This window comes from Tyto alba, unplaced genomic scaffold (assembly GCF_018691265.1).
Source record: "Tyto alba isolate M040663 unplaced genomic scaffold, T.alba_DEE_v4.0 Super-Scaffold_6, whole genome shotgun sequence".
Lineage (NCBI taxonomy): Eukaryota > Metazoa > Chordata > Aves > Strigiformes > Tytonidae > Tyto > Tyto alba.
This window is the reverse complement of record NW_024881327.1, coordinates 25,288,805-25,310,486: the sequence shown is the minus strand read 5'-3', so window position 1 is coordinate 25,310,486 and position 21,682 is coordinate 25,288,805. Positions and strand designations below refer to the sequence as shown.

Sequence of the window (21,682 nt, the reverse complement as noted above, 5' to 3'; positions counted from 1 at the left end):
TAAGGGAACCTTTTTGTCTTGCCTGTCTTTGTCTCCAAGAGAAAAATTCAACCTAAAATTTAACTCCACATACTGTCTCAGTGTCAGGCAGTGTAGCATGTAGTGTATATTAATCATGTTTTTAAGGCAACTGTAGAATTTTAAGCACAAATTCAGACTAATATTGGAGCTTCCATATTTAAATAAAAACAGTGAAATGTGATGTCTAAGTGTTGCTATTTTTAGTTTACCCACAATCTCTCTGTAGTGTGAGGAACTGTTCTGAATCAGGTGAATGTTGCTAATTCTGTAATTTTCTGGAGCTTGATGGGTTTTTTGTTTTCGTGTGTGTGGTTTTTTTTTTTTTTTTTTTTTTATTTCTTATGATTCATGTCTGCAATTCTGAGTATTGGGTGGTGTTGTCCCGTCCACCACTGCCCTGGTCCTCTACAGTCTGGTGGGGACTAGACCATGGTTTGCTAGGGAACCAGGTGATTATGATGAAATCTATCTCGGCAGCCTCAGAATTTTGTGACTTCTTTGGGATTTTATTCTTATTTCGTGCGTGGTTAATTTCATGTTGGTTTTATTTTACCACTGCACATTCTTCATCATAATTAAATGTGCTAGAAGTATAAATGCTTTCCTTTGATCATGTTGCAAACTTACCTGAAGGTATTGCCAAAGAAAACCAGAAATCTCAGTGAGCGCTTTTAAACAAACAAGTTGTCAATGCATCCCACAAATCTGAACAGTTTTCTCTTCTTACAGCCCCTTCTTCCCACCCTTGACTTCCTCCCACGGCTGGCTGCTGTTACTGCAGAGGTAAATCGCTTGAAGGGGGAACCCTGTGAACAGATCCAAACTCCACTCCATAATTTAAAAAGTGTTCCACTTCTGAGCTCCAATCTGTGTGTCCAAGAAAAGTCATCAAACTAGTCAAACCTAATGGATTTACCTTTGCAAAATTGTGTTGTGGCATTTTCAGATCTAGATGGCCTTGAAATGAAACGTTCTACCAGCTACAAAGTTGCATTTCTTTCTTCTGCATTACTGTAACAATTGCCAGACCCTCACTTGAGAGTAAAGAGGAAGAAGAACAACAGCCTGTTACATTTAATAGTCTGTGGTAGTTGGCAAGAGCAGTGAAACAGGTCTTTGCAAAACATTAAAATACAAAACAAAGAAATCCAATGCTGTATTTCTTGAGGCTCAGAGATTTGTTGCCCTATACATGCATCTGTCCCTATAGTTTTTGTCTTCCAGGAGCTGTTCTGTTATAGGGAAGCTTTTATGAGAGAGATTTCAATATCCAGAAGATAAATTTGTCTTAAGACTTAAGAAAAATTTGTTAAATTCTATTACATGGGCCCTCTGCAATGTCTTATGCTTTTAATAATTAAATAAATAAATTCTGCTTGCTGGGTAGAGTTAAGTTATAAACACAGTGCCACTTGTATGTTAATAATAAGTTTCTAGTAGCTCTCCAGGAATTGCCAGTGATGAATTTCACAACAGATAACCACCATATGTGTTCTTTACAGAGGTATCAAACCTGGGAAAACTCTAGTACTGGCTCGGGTTTTTTGGTTGGTTGGTTTAGTGTTTTGTTTTGTTTTGTTTTGCCACCAAATAGCATGTGATATACTTATTCTGCTTTAAGAAAGCTATTTGAGCAGAATACTTGAGAATGTTCTCATAACATGGGGTCAAGTACTAATTTAGAATTTCTCTAATGATACCAAGGGAGGAAGGAGTAAGGAAGCATGCAGGGACACTGGTCCTGAATCAGAATGATTTTTCCCTCTTCCAGAAGAGAAGTGGGATGTGTATGTGGTACTCCAAGACCTAAATGTAATAATTTGTTAGTCTTGAAATTGTGGCATTTGAGTGGTGGATTGAATAACTGTTATGATATACCATATCCAGAATACATTCCAGAAATCTTCCTGCAAAGCAGGGAGCCAAAGATACTTTTTTTCCCACTAAATGCAACATTATTTTCAATTTGGTCTGCCCAACATATAACTTTGATTTGATGAAAGGTCATGAAAATTTAACTGAAGGTTTTTATGTATATTTGAAGGATTCTGGACTTCTAAGCTTCATTTAAGGTCATCTCTGTAGTGACTTTAGTTTCACATTCTTCATCCTGTCAAATTTTGTGGGGTGTTTTTTGTTCACCCGTCCTCCTACAGATTTTTACCGGATCCATGGCATTCAGTCATTATAAAATGCCATTTCTTAGTGAGGAAGTCTTTTTTTTTTTCTTCCTTTTTTTTTTTTTTTTCCTCCTTGATTACCATTTCAACTTTGTTACTGTCTCACATTCCACTTTATTGCTAGAGAAGCTTTTTTTAAATTAAGTTAAGCAAAAGGATCATCCTAGTGTTGGTAAATTACAGTTGTCTAACTGAAGAAAGATAGATAGTGAGCTTTATCTTGGACTTTTTTCTAAAGTGGACTGGTCTTTTACCTAAATCATGCTTGTCTAGATTATGATTCATTAAGTTAACTATAAAATTTAATTTCAAAAAACTGTAATTGCTATAAGTAAGTGACTGGTGGTTTGGTTTTTTTTTTGTGTGTGTATGTGTGTTAAATATGGCTGAATGTATTATGAATTCTTGAATCTTTCAGCTGAGAGAAAATGACTGCAATCAAGCACGCTTTGCAGAGGGATATTTTCACTCCTAATGATGAACGCTTGTTGAGCATTGTGAATGTGTGCAAAGCAGGCAAAAAGAAGAGAAACTGCTTTTTATGTGCCACAGGTGCGTAGTAATATCACACCGTATTTCTTGTCTTCGCCTTTGTTTTTTATTCAGTTGCGTTTGTCTTAGCATTATTTACAGTAGTTATTCTTGCCCTATATAAAAGAGGTGCTTTCCATTTCTAATGGAGAAAATCAGTTGTACCCTATACTTCCATTATTGCTTCTACTAAAAAAAAAAGAAACAAAACCCTGTACATTTACTCCAAGATCTTACTGTAATTTGAAATGAAAGAATCAAAATTACTTGTGTGGGACTAGTGGGCTTTTGAAGCAGGCTTTATATACTGCTTAAAAGGGGCTTTAGTAGGCATCTAGGGTGATAAGCCTAAATTAAGTGCAATCAAGAGCACTGGTTAGTCCATGGCAGAGGGCTCTGGAAAGGCACAGTAACTGCACTGAGTTCTAATGTTCCTTTGAGCATATGTGTATTATTATATTGCATCTCTTCAAAAAAATTAGGTGCTCTGGGTTGTTCTGTCAATAAATGAGCATGCTAGAATATTTTTTTTGATGGAGAAATCTCAGAAAATGTTTTTCTTCTGACTGCAATCTACAGTTACCTCTGTGCTTTGTCAGTTACATGGCCATGGTTTGAGGTCTGCTGTATCAAAGAAACGTTTGTATATTGGGTTCATTGCTTTACAAGCTGTATAGAGATGTATTTATGGTTGATTGAGACTTAAACTGAGCTGTGGCTGTTGTGGATGAAAATGTTTCAAAGGGTCTCTTTTCATCAAATAAATATCATGAAATCTCCCCCACAGATAATTCATTTCAGAAGTTCAAGTACAGCAGAAATAGATGTTTTGTGCATTTTGAGATTACTCTTTGAAATTTCTTCATTTTGCAGTGACAACAGAACGACCAGTGCAAGTGAATGTGGTAAAAGTGAAAAAAACTGACAAGGGAGATTTCTACAAAAGGCAGACTGCATGGGCACTTCGAGATCTTGCTGTTGTTGATGCCAAAGATGCTGTTAAAGTATGTGTAACTTTTTTTGGTTTAGCTCTCTGCACAGAGTATCCTTTTGGTTCCAAATTAAGAGTTAACTTCCTTGGTACTGATTGTTCTAAAGCTTTGATTGATAACACATTAATTAGGAATTAGGAAGATACATTCCTCTACTGCTTATGCTTGCATTTTCTTCCAGCCTTTCTAAGAATATAGCCCTGGAAACCTGACTAGTCTATAAATGCTTGAATAGCAATATTCTGAATATCTGCCCTGTTTATTGTAGTGATCTCCCAGTGACTGTAGAGTGCTTGTGCCAAGGACCAGTACTTTTTTGTTTGCTTCAAATGTAAAGTTTTACTCCATGTGTAGTTTCCCCTTAAAAAACTTTATGACCATCTTATTAACGACATTGAGCTGCATGTAACATTTTTTTCTAGAACACTTAGAATGTTCTTAATGAGCAGTATATAAACTTGAAGGTGAGCTGTTATAATCTGTTCTCTAAATCATGACATTGGCCATTTGTTGGAATGCATGCAGTCCTGAGATGTTCTTTTCCTTAGAACAAGAGAAACCTATTTTTGACCATTTAAATTAATCTGTTGTCATAAATAAACTAAGATATGCAAACAGGTAGAAGTGAAAAATCTTCATCCTATAATGCCTGTTTTTGTGTTCTGTTAACTGGTGATTTGAAAGAATAGTTCAGAAGACTACAAAGTTGAAAATTCTTTGCTTTTCCCCTCTCCAAGTGTAGGTTAAATATGTTTTGTTATTTCAGTTATCCACATACTTGTTGACTAGATTCTAGATATTTCCTTGCTGTTCCTAAATAACATGTTGGAGAATTGCTTTCTTCAGGTTAAGGTTCTGCTTAAAAGTATACCATCTTTCAGGGCTTTGGCTTTTTCTTGCAAAACGGAATTCGGTAACTATTTTGCAGAAATATGCTGTAATGTATATACCACTCTAATGAGTGATTTTGAAATTTTCTTTCAAAAAGCGGATGTTGTATGCCAAACGCTGTTATTAAAAAACATTAGAATTAAAGTTGATGGGTGCATCATATTTTTGTTTCCAAATGTGATCCTATGCAATTCTTTTGACACAGGCTTTTCCTGTACTAGATGTGAAACAACTCAATTTTTATGTAATGATACTGTTTGTTTAGAAATGTATGGTAATTATCAGTATGAGCTACAGAAAAAAAAAAAAGGCTTTTATTGCACTGTAGGGGAAATACCTTTTCCCATCATGTGTGGTTTTGTGTACAGCCTGTTTCTACAGATAGTAGTGACTATATAAGTAATAAGTAGCAACAGTAGTAGTTTTTACAAACTATACATAAGTAAGAATTTAACATGTGTCTGAGGTGGTAACTTCTTTCATCAGGAGGAGATTGGACCTTGTAAAAGTCTTGTAATGTGATCTTTAAAACAGATTGTTAGCCGTTACAGTCCATACTGAGTTAATAACTGACTGTAGAAAGAAAAGTACTTTATTCAATTGTTATCAAAGTAATGTTCTCATCAGGCAACAAATCTAGTTGAAAATACTTCTATAGTAGTTTTTTACAATTAAAATACGAAATGGTCTTTTCTATCCTGTTCAGTGCTATCAAATACTATCATAGCTATAAAATATATAAAGTGCTCATAACTTTTTTCCTTGCCTGTTCCCCAAAGTCTCCTTGAATGTGTTGTATATATTGTTAGTAATTCCAGCTACTGTTTGTAATTTCAGAAGGCTAACACAAGGCATTAGTCATTCTGAGGACAGTGATTCAGGGCAGACATGCTGTCAAGTGTTTGTTGAAACTTACAGGTCTCTGTATGTTATTTTTACTTATCTGGCTTAACAAAATACTGTCTTCATAGTGCAGATTCTGGTTCTTCACTTTCAGTGTTTTAGCACCTTCATTAAGTTGCATCAGGGTGCCAGAGAGAGTTGGTGTATCAGTTTAAGGTTGGCATCTGTGTAATTTCATGTTTATCCTGTCATCTCAATTAAACACGTAAACAATCACTGCTGCTCAGAGAATCAGTTGACTGTTAAGCCTGTAACATATCTCATCTTTTTCAGGAGAATCCTGAATTTGACTTACATTTTGACAAAGTGTACAAATGGGTTGCAAGCAGCACAGTGGAAAAGAACACCTTCATTTCATGTATCTGGAAACTCAATCAGAGATATCTTAGAAAGAAAATTGACTTTATTAATGTTAGTTCACAGCTTTTGGAAGGTAAATTTCTACAACTGTATTGTAAGTATAAAGCTTAATAATTATTGATGTAAGACAGAGATATGCTAAAAAAAAGATTCCTAATCATAATGTTTTTTCTATTTTAACTCTTTTATGTTTTCTAAGTCTTCAAATAAAAAGTTCTAAATATTGATAAGCTTATTGTATTTCTAAGACATTCTGTTTCTTGAAAAGAATAAAATCTATCTGCAAGATCTGGTAGGTCTAAATGTGTCACAATTCTGCTTTTTTTCCCATTTTCATTTCCCCTGAATTAGAAAAATGCTTTAAAAAATGATGTTTTGGTGGCCTGCTAAAGGTTTTACGAGATTTCTAGACTGTGAAGTACATGTTAAATTCTGCTAGAGCCTATTAACAGTTTACATGACTGGTTGCTAAGAAGGCTTTGTCTCTTGTTCACTCATGCTGTACTAAATATTTTTAGTCACCTTCTCTTTTAATAGTTAAATGTAAGTAAGCATATCTTGCATTGAGTCTGTCAGAAGTGGTTAAACTGTTGATACTAAATACTAGATCAGGATACCATTTCTGTATTTTGATGTTGACTGAAATTTGTTTTTAACCAACCTCTAACTTTTAAAGTTTGCACAATTTTAAAACATTGAAGCTTACTGCCACTTCAGAATGTACACACTTGTTCATGCTTTGTCTAGCTAACATTCTCTGCTTCCTTTCCTCTGCTTTTCCATACCTTTTAATTCTTCAGAACTGCCTAAAGTTGCAGAAGGTGCGTAACGCCTTTTTCCTTTATTTTGCTTTGTAAGCAATTTTTCTTAAATAATATGCTTTTTCTTTTTCTTAAATAGTGCTATGGACAGCTTATGAAGTAGCTAGAGATAAGAAAGATGTTTCAAATCTCCTATACACTTTCTGGCTGGTTTGCATTAATGTTCTGTAAATTGTTTGTCAGACCTTGAATGGCTTGTTGAATTAAGTAAGCACTGCTGTGAGAAGTCATAGTTCACTGAAAACATTTTTATATAGTTTTCACTTACCTAACTACTGATTTTTTTCCTGCTGTGAAACTTACCTTAAGCATCAAGATAATTTTTATGTATTCCGTGATGTATTAATGAACTTCAGTATGTTTCCATTATGCTTTGTCTACCAAAAGAGAGAATCTAACTTCTACTGATCTTCTGCTAGCTAGTCTGGTATAATACTGTAATATATTCTGATGGTGATTACCAGCATGAGAGGTGAATAAACTGAGATGGTATGTCCCTTTGTACATGCAGTAAAGGAAGGTGACTATTTGTATTTTGCATATATTGCATAATTTGGGAAACATGACTGTTGGGAACCAGTTCTGGAAATCTTAATGAAGCCCATGGAAGACTGAGACTTGAAACAAAGTGTATGTAGGTAGCAGATGCTTGTTATGAAAGTTGTTTGATGGATTTACTTAAAGACAGTACTCTTAAAATGCATATACTTTCTGCACTTGGTAACATGTTTTATTTCCCTTCTCTATGTAAGAATCTGTTCCAAGTGGAGAGAATCAAAGTGTAGCAGGAGGTGATGAAGAAGCTGTGGATGAATACCAGGAGTTAAATGCAAGAGAGGAACAGGATATTGAAATAATGATGGAAGGGTGTGAATATGCTATTTCAAATGCTGAAGCTTTTGCAGAGAAGTTGTCGAGGGAGCTACAAGTGCTAGATGGGGTAAACATTTTTTTCTAATGTACAGTGTGTTACCATGTTGAACTGTTTTTCATTGATACTGACTATGTAGTTTTCTTTTGAAAAGGTAGCTAACATGTTCTGCTGCATATTTAAATGTAAATGTATATCTGCTCCTAAGCTGAGCTACATCCTGTCTATTATCAGTTTCTAAAGATCTTCAACTTTGCTGTTTGCTTTCCAGACCTGGGGTGAGTCCCAGTCTTTCAGAGTTGAGAAGAAAAAAGGGAGGCATTCTGCATATACCTTTCTTGAAGACAGGGGTGCAGGGAGAGAGACACTAGACATCTTCATGTCCACGGATGTGAATTCTTATGCCTAAAATAGTACTCTCAGCATAATTACGAAACTTATTTAGTCTGATAATGTTGCAGTATTCCGCTGTCAGTAACACTAGTTTGCTATTTTCCTTTTTAAATCACCCAAAATTCTAGATGTCACTTAAACTTAAGGAGATGCAGTGGATACAGTCTTGAGGGAACGGTCAACAACCTCCTCAAAATTGTATGTTTCTCTTGTATTTTGAAAATGACCATTATCCTAGAGATAGCTGATCTTGTAACAAAAAATGTGACCTTATCACTCAAGTTGTTTTTCTGGAGCTACAAATGCTTCAGTATAGTAGAGATTACCATTTGATTTTTATTTTTGTGTAGATCCATAACTTCCATTCTAAGAACTTGAGCGAGGTTTTGATTTTCTATCTTTTCTTTATGAAATAGTGTCATAGACTGAGCAACTGCTGTGTTCATTAACACTTTAAATGAGAAGTCCTACAAGCTTATATTGTTTTATCACTTTCATCAGGAGTTTTGGCAAGTGTTTATTTGACAGTAATAGAGACAGGAGGAGATATCACAATGCTTTTGAGATATAAAAATGGTCTATTATAATGTTGTGGCTTATTTCCCTACAGGCAAATATCCAGTCAATTATGGCCTCGGAGAAACAGGTGAATATCTTGATGAAGTTGCTGGATGAAGCTCTAAAGGAAGTTGACCAAATTGAGCTAAAGCTGAGCAGTTATGAAGAAATGCTTCAGAGTGTAAAAGAGCAAATGGATCAAATTTCAGAAAGCAACCACCTAATCCATCTCAGCAACACAAACAATGTGAAACTACTGTCAGAGATAGAGTACTTAGTGGTAAGCATTTTTGTGTTTACTATGGTTGTTTGCATCAGATATAAAATTCTTTTAGGTTGCTACCCTCTTTAGCAACCATATATATGAGGTTCATTTAAAATAATGAGTTTATTTTGCTGTTATTGCACTAACTTCAGTAAATTTTTGTGATTATGAAATTGTATTTGTCATTCTCTGTTCAGCAGCATAACAAACTAACCTGCTTATGGATAGTGCTGTCTGTTCTTTTGTAGAATCACATGGATTTGGCTAAAGGTCATATAAAGGCCCTTCAGGAGGGAGATCTGACATCTTCTCGAGGCATTGAGGCCTGCACTAATGCAGCAGATGCCCTTCTGCAGTGTATGAATGTAGCTCTTCGTCCAGGTAATGTTTTTGCTCGACTACAGTGTATCATTTATTAAAAAATTTATAAAGTTGTTATAAAATTTATTATGTTAGTACTTTTATTGTATGTGCCTTTCCAACTAGTCTCACATTTTGTTCCTGTAGATTGAGGGAATTGTGGTGACCTCTGGTTGTCTTGGTTCCCTTATACAGTGTATTACTATATCTTTTGTACTCTGAAGTTCTTTCCTGTTTTAGGACATGAGATGCTTCATGCAGTGAAACAGCAACAGCAGCGGTTTAGTGACTTGCGCGAGCAATTTGCACGGAGGCTTGCCAGTCATTTGAACAGCGTATTTGTTCAGCAGGTATTACTTCTTACTATTTTATATGAAATTTTTGGTCACAAACCTTTCATGAGAAGAAAAACAATCCACCTAAAATTGGACATGATCTGTGATGTAATCAGTAAATGAATGGACTGCTAGAGGGACTTTAGGCAGAGATATTACTCATCATACCAATCTATAGTTGCCTACAGAAGTCTCTTACATTTAAAAAACCCACCTCATTTTAGTGGGTTTACTATCTGTATTAAACACATTGTGTGATATATAAGGATTTATTCTAATTGTAAAGCTTGATTAATTGAGGAGAAAAAGCATTGACTTTTTTTAACAGTGTCAGAGGCTGAGAGCATTGGAGTTTTGAACCTCAAGGGCCACAGAAAAACCCCAAACCCCAAAGTAAAATGTCTAAACCTCTAGTTTTGAGCCTTAAATTGAAATATTCAGAAATCAGTCCTGATACTTGTTTCCTAAAGGCTGGATGGCTTTTTTAGCATCAATTTTTAAATTTCTGTATTTTTTTATCTCCAATTAGTTTACTCAGACCCTCCTTCAACTCTGTAACAGGTCCTACTCTCTTTCAGTTCCAGTGAGTACATCAGGTTTGATACAAGCTTTTCTAACTAATTTTTTTGAGCTTGACTTATCTAACTAGCAGCTGCATCTTTGGCTTTCCCTGAAGAAATTTGTCCTTACCAATTGCAGAGCATCAGACTTGGATCCCCTTCTCGCTTCCATTATTTTTATCAGTCCTCAAGCATTGTTTATCTGTTTGTGAGCTAACATTCCTCTGATCTGATCTTCAGAAATTGCTAAGAGACAGATTAAGATGTATGGAGGAAAAGTATTTTCAGGAAATTGTATATATTTACAATTGTACAGATACTGCAATTGTGTGAAATTGTAGTATTTGTAAATAAAAAATAGTTCTGTTTTTATACACATTAATGCAATCAAAGTTTTACAAGTTTTAGTTTTTATGTATTAGACTGTGCAGAAAATGGAATAGGGTTATGGGGGATAACTATATAGGAACTTGCATTTGAGAGTACCAGCCTGGCTTTTTATGTCAAAGATAAGTGCTTCCTACATTTTTCTTCACTTTGCAAATTCCAGGTCTACAGCATGTTAGGTTTTTTGCCTTTAGCTTCTGTTCTCAAGAAAGTATGTTTCTTCTGTTTTTTAACGTATTTTGAAGAAATGAGCACAGACTATGTGTCTTGGCCTTTAAATGAGCAAGTAGAAGCAATGTTGATAAGTCCTGTGAAAATGCATTCGCAAAGTTTGAATGTTGGACTTGTGTATGCAAGTGGGTGTTTTCTCAGGCAAACAGAATGCCTGTTCTGTTTTGAGGATTTTATTTTTAAAAGTGGTAAGAGATTACTATTACTATTTAATACTATGTATATTAGATGAAATAATTCTAGAGAGACTTTTCAGTGCTATTGAGAATGCTGTTGCCAATTTGCAATTTTTTAATAGTGGCTTCACATTGTCTTTTATATGAATTTGCCCTCTAAGAAGTTTTGGCCTGCTGTTATCTGTAATGTGTTAATCAGCACATATGACCTTGCTGTAAGGTTAAGCAGGAAGAATTCATTAACTGCAAGAGATGAGCCTCTGCAAAGCCTTTTTGCTTGTTGTAAGAGAGACAAAAAAACCCAGAAGGTTGTGTACTTTGTTTTGGGATAGGATTCAAGTATTGGAGGTAGAACAGGGTTTTTTTGTGTTATTTTACTAAAATGACCTTGTTTTGTTACTCTGATGAATAGAATGTAGCAATTTCTTAGTCCCGTCTTTTTAAAAGTCTAGCTTGGAATACTTTGTTACCTTTAACATCTGAAGTGTTGCATTATTTGTTTAGAATGTTTCTTTAAAAAATAAATTGAAGCACTTCAGAAAAGACTAAGGCAAGTAAAGTTATCTAAATTAAGATTGTGAATGAAAACATGATGATGTCTAGACAGCTGCTAATACAAGCAAGACATATTCTGATTCGTAACTCATTTGGTGGAAAACAAAAGTTGCGTTACCACTTTGGCCTAGATATATTATCCTGGAAATATGAAATTGTTCTTTATTTTTAAAAGCAAACAAACCCAATGCTGCGATTCAGAGTACTGTTGTAAGATATTAAGGTGCTTCATCTCCTTTACATAAAAATTAGAATAAATCTTAAAAGTTTTAAACAGAAATGCAACTTCAGGTTGCTGTTCACTGCAGTGTTAAAAATTGTTTGCAGTAACTTACTAATAGTTAACGTAGTTGTCTTTATTGTGTACTAATAATATCTGATTAACCTTACTGTGTGTCTATAACTTTAAAGATTTTATTATTTTTTAACAATGAGGTTCAGCATTTAATTAAAAGGCAACTCTGGGCTTTTCTGCCTTTGAAATATGAAATAGTTTGAAGCTTTGAAACTATGAAATAGTTGAGTAACAAGCTTGCAGTATCATTTGGTAACAGTTGGTATGAATATATGTGTAGTGAGAAGAAGTCTGTTAATTAGATGGAGAAGGCACACCCAGGAGCTCCATAATGTTTTGTGGCAGACTTGAACAGGACATAATTTAGGACAACCACAATGCTTAATCCTGTGGAACAGTTGGCTTGGAGAGAGAAATTTATCTTGCGAGGGGATTTGTCATCTACCTTTATGAAAAATGCAACTGTTAAGCAAAAACAAAAAGTTGTATGCAACAAAGGGACATGAATAAAATTGCTAAATAAAAGAAGCAATAACAATTTGGATAGCTGAGTGTTTCCTAGCAGTAATATGAACTAGCCTTTGGACTGACTCAGTTGAAGAAAGCTGTGAAAGCCACCAGGTATTTTATCTTAAACTATAATTAATTTATTCTTACAGCATATGTTTTAATGTTTGTTGCACACCCAGGGGTAGGAGAGAGAACCATAAAAGGCTTTCTATATCCAGTTTTTATAAAAGCTTATCAAGGATCTGTTGAAAATATTTCCTATATGCACACCCATAAGTACACACAGTATTGAGTATGACCTCAGTAATGACATCAGCAGCTCTGTGGCAAATGCTGGCTGGATTCCAATTCCAAATTATACGTTGCAATAATTACACTTTACAAAGTTAGCTTTTTGTTGGAGTCAGACTACAAGATTGATTTTAGAAGGGAGATTTGTAGTGTGACCCTTCCCCACTGCCTGTGAGAATAAATGAAGTTGTCTAGGACTTATTTCTTTGGGTCCATTTGTGTCTCAGTTTACGTAGCTAAGAGAACAGGACTCTAAGTGCATGTTGATGCTGGATACAAAAAAGTTGTCCAGCTTTATTCAGAAGCTGGCATGTTGGCATTGCGTTAATTAATAAAGGTTAATCTTTTGCAAATAATATCAAGACTCCTGTCTTCATTTTTTAAAAACAAAAATCTGTGAATGTATTATGGAAGTTTTTCGGGCTTTTTAACCAAAGACTTGAATTGATTAGTACCTAATACCAGAGAAGGGTGAATCAACATTGCTTTAGTTTTGACTCTGTGATCTAAACTGGCTTCTGTTCCAACTTAGACTTAAAAAGGCAGATTTTAAACTGCGTAGTTTATATTCTGCTAGCTTGTCATATGTAATACAGAGCTGTCCATGAATGCTTCCTCTGTCAGGGATTGACATTGACTGACCTGCATCAACCACCCACATGTTATGCTTCATGAACTGGTGACAAATTAGGACAATCTTTTTTTGCTGCCATGGCACAAACTATACTTAAATTCAAGTTCTGCTGTATTTATTGCAAGCCCAGTAAAAAAGACTTTACAAAAACTATTAAAGCCATTTTGAAATCAAGTCCCCTCTTTCCCCCCATTAATGCAGGGCTAATGGTTGTGTGTGCTGCTGTGTGGTGTTACCTTGCCTGCTCCCTGAATTGTCCAGGAAATTTGTGATTTCAAACAAGTGAAAGCTTAAAAAAGCTGAATCGTATGTTGTTCAAGCAATGTGATGTGATCTTCACTTAAAGAATAATGTGTTTTTTTAGGAGATAAGCCAGAGAAAAGGAGCGTAGAATTAGTAGGTTGCTGTTAAATGGATTGGCCTATGCTGCAAGTCAGAAACTGTTTAACTTTAAATGTTTACTGAAAGTGTGTGTCTATCTACATTTGTGCAGATGGAGAGAGTGTGTGTGTGAACTGATGCTTTTAAGACTTGACCAAGGCTTGGCCAAAGTAGACTAAAGTAGGTTGAATTGGAGCAGGCTTTCAGAGGTATAACATAAAGCTTACCATTAACACTGGGGACTTGAATTGTTTTATGGTATAGGGGAACAATGTCTTTAAAAAGAAGCAGCTATGGATTTTTTTTTTTGCTTGTTTGTTTAGAGAAATAGTGTAATAATATCTTAGAATTTTTCAAAAAACAACTGAACACTTGGCATTAAATCTTCACTCAGGGGTACCTCACATTCTGGTTAAAAAAAAAAAAAAAAAAGCCATATTGACTCACCCTGAAGGCAAAGTGGTAAACAGCAAGAGCCTTACAATGACCGAGCTTGCTAAGATGCATTACCTGCCACAACTATAATATCTCGGTGTCTGTTTTATGTTAGGCATCTTTTCAATCGGCATCGCTAGGCTTTGTTTCTGTGCAAGGTATTTTGGTGCTTTTCTGTGTGTCTGATTGGGATGCTGTCTTCATTTTAAGTTACATCTGTATAGTGCTTCCAGATTTACTTTAATATTTTCTCTTATCAAGGGTCACGATCAGAGTTCTACTCTTGCCCAGCACTCTGTTGAATTGACATTACCCAATCACCATCCATTTCACAGAGATTTACTTCGATACGCTAAACTGATGGAGTGGCTCAAAAACACAGATTATGGAAAATACGAAGGGCTAACAAAGGTATGTGAAGTGCTCAAATGATGCTAGAGAATGTACATGAGATACTAATTTTCTGAGTTAAAAGCAATTTCTGTGTGTATGTGCATGTTCTTTTCATATTTCTCTATATTAAATGTAATTCACTGCTGCTCTTTCCTTGTTCCTCTTCAAAATAGGAAACTTTTTTTTGTTGTTGTATCCTGTTTTGTTTTTTTTTTCTTCTCCAAGATTCCATGTGTCTGTTCTGAAGTATCACAAGATATTAATATTTATGTAAAACAAGTCTGCCATTTTACAGTCTAGTAAGCTATTTTCATGTTGATGTGCTTACTGCCCATGTGACATCTTTATTTCAACAGACCTCCATTTCACATGGGAATCTCAAACTTCAGAGGTCTCTTGTGAAGTAGATTAAATAGAAACATTTTGGCTTTGTATATGTCACTTTTAACTCCCTTATTTAAAACTGATAGAAAGTGAAAAAATTACTACAGAAGTACAGAAAATGTTTAGATAGAAATCAGGTGAGTTAGTCCTTACAGAACAAGTCTTCTTTTATTAAAAGTACTGTCCTTGAAAACTCAACTGTGGAAGATTTAAGTTAGACTCTTAAATGGATTTGAAATAGTTGTTCTTTTACCTTCAGTGTAAGGCAAATGGTCAGTGAATAGTTGACATCTTTGTGCTCTTCTAATAAAAAATTGAAACACAGACATATTTATGTATTATGTGCTAAGTAACAAAATTTTGAAGAACAGGAAAAACTTGGGTGATCTTTATTGATAAAATATTAATACCTTTGTACTAAAAATCTAAACTAGATAATCTTCAAACTTATTTCAGTTGTAGTACCTCCTTTTTGAAATTCGAGCTTATTTTTGGCAGTGTTGCAAAGAAATTATAGTGGAATTGATTGAATCTTACAGTAAGGAGGCACACGGTGTTTGTGCCTTCCAAGGTTTTCTGATCTTTTGTCTAGTGAAAGAGGCTACAGAGAATGGTGCTGAATTCTCTGTTTTACTCTTGAATTGAATTCTCTGATGCTCTACCACTATTAATCCTATTTGTATGCACCATACTGTGTGTCTTTCCTTATGGAGGAGAAGTAGCAGTTTTTGGTGCTCAGTGAACTCATTAGGAAAATTAATATAACCCACTTAAATACCCTATCTTTGTGCATGCTACATAAATATATACCTCTATAGTCCAAAACATTTTGTTATGTAGTAGAATTTACATACTTGCTGGTTTTTAAGAACCATTTAACTGTAATAGAATGAGGTCAGTATGTATACCTGTTAACTAACTTTACGTTTTTCTTTTAAGAATTATATGGATTATTTATCACGGTTATATGAAAGGGAAATAAAAGATTTCTTTGAAGTTGCCAAGATCAAGATGACAGGCACAACCAGAGAAGGAAAAAAGTTTGGTAAGCTTCCAGGAGGCGCATATTTGGCTTTGAATCTTATTATTTGCTTATAAAATACTCATTACAACACCTAGGGACAACTTTATAATGATGTAAAATTATCTTTGACAAGGCAGAAGAAGTTGGGTGAAAAATACTATTTGTAAAACTTCCACAGGGTCCAAGGAGCACAAGTGAAATCTTGTGAAATTGGTCAAGATAGAAGGATAAAATATATTTCTCAGACTTCCAAATCTACACTCACTTTTTAACAAACTACCAACTGTATTTTATTACTTGAACTATCCCACTTTATTACTGGAACAAATTTGAAAAATCAGCTCTTGTAATTAAATAAAGCTTGGGCAGCATGTGTGTGTATTCCTTCTGCCTAATGAAACTTGTGCATTTCATTGTGCTTTCAGTGGGATTCACCTATGTAGTCTGAGACTAGAAATCATACTTTATTAACTTGTAGGCCTTTGCATTTAAGGAATTATCTATTCCTGCTAGGATGAAATAGTTTAGTGTGAGTATAGAAGTGAAGCTTTTTAAAAAATAACTCTAATACTTAGCAACAATAATATAGGTGTATTTAAATATTGGCTATTCTATATTTTAAAGGGCACTGTTCCAAAACATGTTTAAAATGTTTATATTTGCCACAGTTCACCAGTTTCCCAATTTTAAATTCAGAAATGATGTGCAGCTTTAAGTTCTGTCAAGCCTACTTTGGGTCCTGAATTTCTGCTTTGAAGTTTGATGGCAGAGAACAGAAAAAAGTAGTGAAAGGAAGAAAGCAGAAGAGTGGTGAGGCTTGAGGGAGGAGGGGGAAGCTAGAAAGATAAGTCTGGGCAGGTTGTTGGACATGGAGATCAAGTGGTGCCATAATGTGGTGTTATCAGAACAGTTAAATACATAAGTCTTGAAAAGCTATCTTATTGCAAGAAAAAAACACTTTATCCTAAAACAAAAATAGATTTCTAAAACATTCTAGACACTTTATCTTGACACTTCTTTTGTGATTTGCATTTGTGAGGAGACAGTTTTTGCAGCAATTTCCTAACTTCTGTAAATGTTACGGAGAGATCAGGCATTTTGGAGAATGAGATCCTTCAATTCACCAGCATAAAAGCTGCACCTTGAGAAGGCTGCTGTCGTGTATTTGTGCAAATGTATTTATTTTGTAAAAGCTTATAACAGCGTGTAATTTCAAGAGCTTCTGTGTTGAAGGTAGTGGTTGTACTATTACTAGTTGCACATTAATTCAAAATACATTACTTCTTAATAGTAAACTTATTTAAGGACTAGTGTAGGTGCATAATGCTCCTGTGGTACTCAGACAGTAAAGATGACCTGTTTTCAAGCTGTGTTGGTGTGTGTTCTTGCCTTTTTTTTTGTGCTTTGGGGATAGCACTGCTATTTGAATGCCTCAAACGCAGAGGGGATGCTGAGAGAATTCTGGCATTCTGTGCTAGTGCAAGGTTCTTTGTCTGCATTTTTATGGCAAAAAAAAAATCTGGGTCGTGAGCATTCACACTTGTCTTAAGCAGTATTTTTTTTTTTTTTCCTTTTCTGATGAAGCCAAGACTTTGATACTTAAATACCATAAAATCAATGTGGGAAAGAGTTCTACTACTGTCATATGTTTATATGATGTGGCTTCTCAAAAAAAGCCACTTTGGCTCCTCTGATTGTCCAGGGCCTGATCTTTGCCTGTAGTTCTTTATACCCTGTAATACAGTCCCATGCATTTGAAAATTGAGGATGTTGAAGAAGTGGGGCCAATGCATGACAGATGCATATGCCAAATATATCAGGCCTAAGCCTTTTCATTCAAAAACTGCCAAAACTCTCAAGATCTAAAAACTAGGCTGGAATTAAATTCGAGTTTGACATTATAATTGTCAGTAGTGTTGCCTACTTGAGAATATCTGGTATTTAAGACATGTTTGTGGCATTTAGAAGTATTTACTCATTCTTTTACAGTAGGTTCTGCTTGCCTGCTCCATTTTGGGGGGCTTGTAGCATCCATCCTCATCAAGATCTTCTTAATACCACATATTGCTTTTAGTGTATGTATGCAAATGCCGTTTACTGGTTAGGGATTCTCTATTTATGCAAATCCCTGTTTACCCTAAATTTCATACTGAAGTCCACTTGAGGCAACTCTTTTATTCTTCAAAAAACCAGGAAAAAGTAAAAAATACCTTGTAAATTTTTTTACTATATATTTATTGTTTTTATCCTCTCCAAATTTGCAGTCATCAGTTTTTGGTGCAGCATGAATACAAAACACGTATTCACTATGTAAACATCCTGATTTGCAAACAACAGAAAAGGTTAGCCAGTCTTACTGTTGATATGAATGATTTTGCAGTATTAGTGTGTTTTTTAAATTGAAGAGGTGGATAATATCTCTTGACTCAGTACAAAATTGCCTAAGTACACTTGAATTTCTTCATGTCTGTTGTCAATATGATGATTGATCTTGGAAACTGAGTCTTTTGCAATATTAACTCTGACAAATAAAACACTAATTTAATGGACTTCTCAATTTTGGACAACTTAAATACATGTTACCAAAAATGTTCTTTGAACACACTATATAAAAAAAAGCAAAGTTTAATACCTAAAAACTTACTCTGTTTTCCATGTAGCTTAGATACTGAATTTCTAGAATAGTACCTCTCCAACTAAATGTGTTTGCAATGTAGTTACTTGCTGCTTATAGTTCTCTGCATGTTTCTTTCCAGTTAGAGCTTAACTTGCATCTTGTGCATGGTTTGTGCAAACTGCATTTTAACTTGTCTTTGTCTTTGCTTGCAACCTAATCCATCCCAGCTACACTGCCTCGAAAAGAAAGTGCTGTCAAACAGGAGACTGAGAGTGAGTATAACTAGTTGCCTTAGTTGGTATTGTCAATGCATGTGTGTCAATGTAAAGATGTAGTGCTGCATCGTGGAAAATCTACCTAACACTGAAGCACTCCGTTCAGAATGAAATAAGCATTAGCAGAATCATTGTTTTTGCAAGGCAAAAATGAAGCACAGTGGCTAAAATGGCCCAACATAGAAGTTGAGAAGGTTTGCAGGTAAAGGCAACATCTTTTGGATTTCCAGTGCTACTAGTTGATGTAAAAAAAAAAAAAAACAAAAAAAAAACCCAACCAAAAAAACAACTAAAAACCTTTGTGCCACCTGAGAGCTTGTTGTAGTTTTCCAACTCTTCCAGTAGGTTGAGGTAATAACTTTTATTAGATCTATAGACTTTGTCTTGTGTCCCTAGACTAGATACCAACATAGCAGTTAAATGGAACTTCTAGGATTGCTTTTAAGTTTCTTTGTGGTTTTGATGTGAGAAGTTTACATGGGGGTCAAATATTGACAATTTCTTGGTCTTTTTTTGTTACTAGCTTTCTCCATCCTGTTCCAACATTTCTGAAAATTCGGGGAAAAAATAAAAAGATACGTTCCTCACCTAGGTGAAGGCCCCACAATATCAGAAAGAAATGCCTGGATGTTAATTATGATCAGAAGGAGGGGGGAGCATTAGCAAAAGAGTTACTATGGGACTGTAGATCCAGCAAAATAGCTGGAGCAAACTATGCAGACAAAAGAATGTTGACAGTAGAAGGATGAAGTTCAAAATGAAAAAGTGCCTGTGTGTATATCAAGCTTTTTAATTTTCTCCCTCTTGTGGATTAATTCTTCTGCTTGTGGCAGCCTTTGCTCAAAGTACATTCACAAAGATCACAACTGGTCTTTGCTTCCAAGCTTTCAAGGAGAATATTTATCCTAGCGTTCCTGTATTTCAGTTTTGTTCCTTTTATACCTTTTTCCATACTTTACAATGAGGGCTTGTACAGCTACATTGTATTTTGAAACTTGCTGAAGTATTTCAGTTACTTTGTAATGAGAAAATAATGTGTTTATAGCAAAAGCATTTGCAGCTTAGACAAAAAATGAGTTACTTGATTTTAATGTAGGACTACTAGCAACTCTTGGTCTCATACATTCTGTAAGGAACCAGTTGTTCTTGAGTATTTTGTTCTGCCTTTGCTTCCATCCTTCATAGTGTCTTTATTTCACAGGTCTTCATGGAAGTTCTGGGAAATTGACTGGGTCTACCTCCAGCCTAAATAAACTCTCTGTTCAGAGTTCCGGAAACCGTAGGTCTCAGTCATCCTCGCTGTTGGATATGGGAAACATGTCTGCCTCTGACCTTGATGTGGCTGATAGAACAAAATTTGATAAGGTAAAGCCAAAATGTTGCGTAGGTTTCCTGCTTAGTTTTATATTGGAAGCATATTGCATATCCTTCTTGCATAGTATATAAATCTGTGCTGTTTAAACCTTAAAAGATGCCAGCTTGAAATTCTGTATGCACCACACATCTCAAGGCAGTTTCTAAGATATATGTAGATCAGAGTATTATTCTCTGATTATAAGAGTCCATCTAGTTCCTTTATATGCTGTGTGTGATCCTTAAAGAATATCAACCATAGAAAAAGGACTGTTAAGTTTAAGACCAGTATGCATTTTTAAGCAATTAAGAATTGAACTGATGGATTCCTCAACTAATTTTATTTTTCTCAACACAAATGTTCATGGGTTCTGTCGCATTTTTGCTAGTATGTAAGCAAAAGTGAAAGATAAGAAAGCGTAATCTTCTTTTGGCCAGGACTTGAGCATGATCCTAAAATGTTATTTAGACTGGTTTCACATCAAAGTTGTCATCAGTTTTCAGCGTTAGCCAATGGCACTAAGTTGTTACTGGAGTGCCCTCATCCTCAGCATTTGTGTGGGGTTGTTTTGTTTTGTTTTTTTCTGAAAAGTGACAGTACTTCTCACTTCTTGTGGAATTAACTCCTTAGTATTATGGAAGGAAACAGAACTGTTATCAGAGTGGGAGATAAAAAATTTTCTTGTTTTCTATTAAATTATTTGATGGAGATGAGTTATTTTTCTTCTGACTTCTTCAAATCCTTGCTCAGTCTTTTTCTGGGAGGAAATATGTGCCTGAAACAATATTAACTGTTAAGTTGTTACACACCTGTAGCAGCAACTTGTCTAGAATTAAATTATAGCTTTTTAAAAATTTTATACAAGTATTGTGCTAATTTTCAACTTCTGACTTTTCTCTCACAGCCATTGGGGACGTGAGTGTGATTAAGTTATAGAGTTGTAAGCTATTGAGCTGACCTAGTAGGTTTTTTCATTTTTTGTTTTTCTAGGGCTATTCTCAGGAGTGTAGATTTACTATGTGGCTAGATTGGTTTCATTCATGTAAACTATTGCATGTCTTAGTCATTAAACACTTGTGGAGAAAATTGTGTCATGTAAAGATGACAGATGAGAAGTACGTCTAACACCTGACTTACAATTAAAATAGTTAGCATTAATAAAATTAAATTATTTCAATTACTTATTGCCAAAGTAGTGTTTCATTTTAGATGTAATCTAAAAGTCACAATGAATTTTCATGTATTTCAGTACAAAACCTGCTGTTGGTTTCTGTAGCAGCTATGTAGAAACTTCTTTTACAGAGCAGTTATTGTCTGCATACACAGTTTAGTTCTTTTTCTTCCCTGAAGCTTTTAATTGTCATCTTCCTCTCAGCAACCCAGGCAGAAAAGAGGGTGGCAGAACCCATGACTTAATATTAAAATAAGAATGTCTTTATCATAGCACAGAAGTCCTCCTTCAGGTTGTGACTAGAAAACATCTAGTTGTGAAAAAACATAGACTGTTCTTTTCTTCCCAGTGCTATATGGATGAGAAAGGACTCTACTGAAGATGCAGATATCACTTTAAAAGTTCTAAATATGAGCTGTTTCTATTTCTATTAAGTAGAAAGAAGCCGCCTTCTAAAGCTTGCTGAAGATAAAAGTATAAAATCATAGTCAACAAACAAAATTGGTATTACTAACTGTTCATAGTATT

General features: G+C 34.9%; 1 protein-coding gene across 8 annotated transcripts in view; it reads left to right on the top strand.

Moving 5' to 3' along the window:
* The window catches only part of EXOC1 (exocyst complex component 1), a 29,202-nt gene that overhangs the window by 1,342 nt on the left and 6,178 nt on the right, over positions 1 to 21,682 (top strand). The window contains exons 2-15 of one of the 8 annotated variants that reach the window (XM_032999097.2): positions 751 to 804; positions 2,620 to 2,753; positions 3,606 to 3,736; positions 5,792 to 5,951; positions 6,679 to 6,699; positions 7,452 to 7,639; positions 8,574 to 8,801; positions 9,035 to 9,167; positions 9,387 to 9,496; positions 10,011 to 10,064; positions 14,198 to 14,347; positions 15,653 to 15,758; positions 18,582 to 18,626; positions 19,831 to 19,994. In XM_032999097.2, coding sequence (XP_032854988.2) covers positions 2,630 to 2,753; positions 3,606 to 3,736; positions 5,792 to 5,951; positions 6,679 to 6,699; positions 7,452 to 7,639; positions 8,574 to 8,801; positions 9,035 to 9,167; positions 9,387 to 9,496; positions 10,011 to 10,064; positions 14,198 to 14,347; positions 15,653 to 15,758; positions 18,582 to 18,626; positions 19,831 to 19,994 — 1,614 coding nt within the window. In that variant the 5' untranslated portion in view covers positions 751 to 804; positions 2,620 to 2,629. The remainder of the gene's footprint in view (positions 1 to 750; positions 805 to 2,619; positions 2,754 to 3,605; positions 3,737 to 5,791; positions 5,952 to 6,678; positions 6,700 to 7,451; positions 7,640 to 8,573; positions 8,802 to 9,034; positions 9,168 to 9,386; positions 9,497 to 10,010; positions 10,065 to 14,197; positions 14,348 to 15,652; positions 15,759 to 18,581; positions 18,627 to 19,830; positions 19,995 to 21,682) is intronic. The other 7 variants (XM_032999099.2, XM_032999100.2, XM_032999103.2 and 4 more) reach the window with 7 other exon arrangements.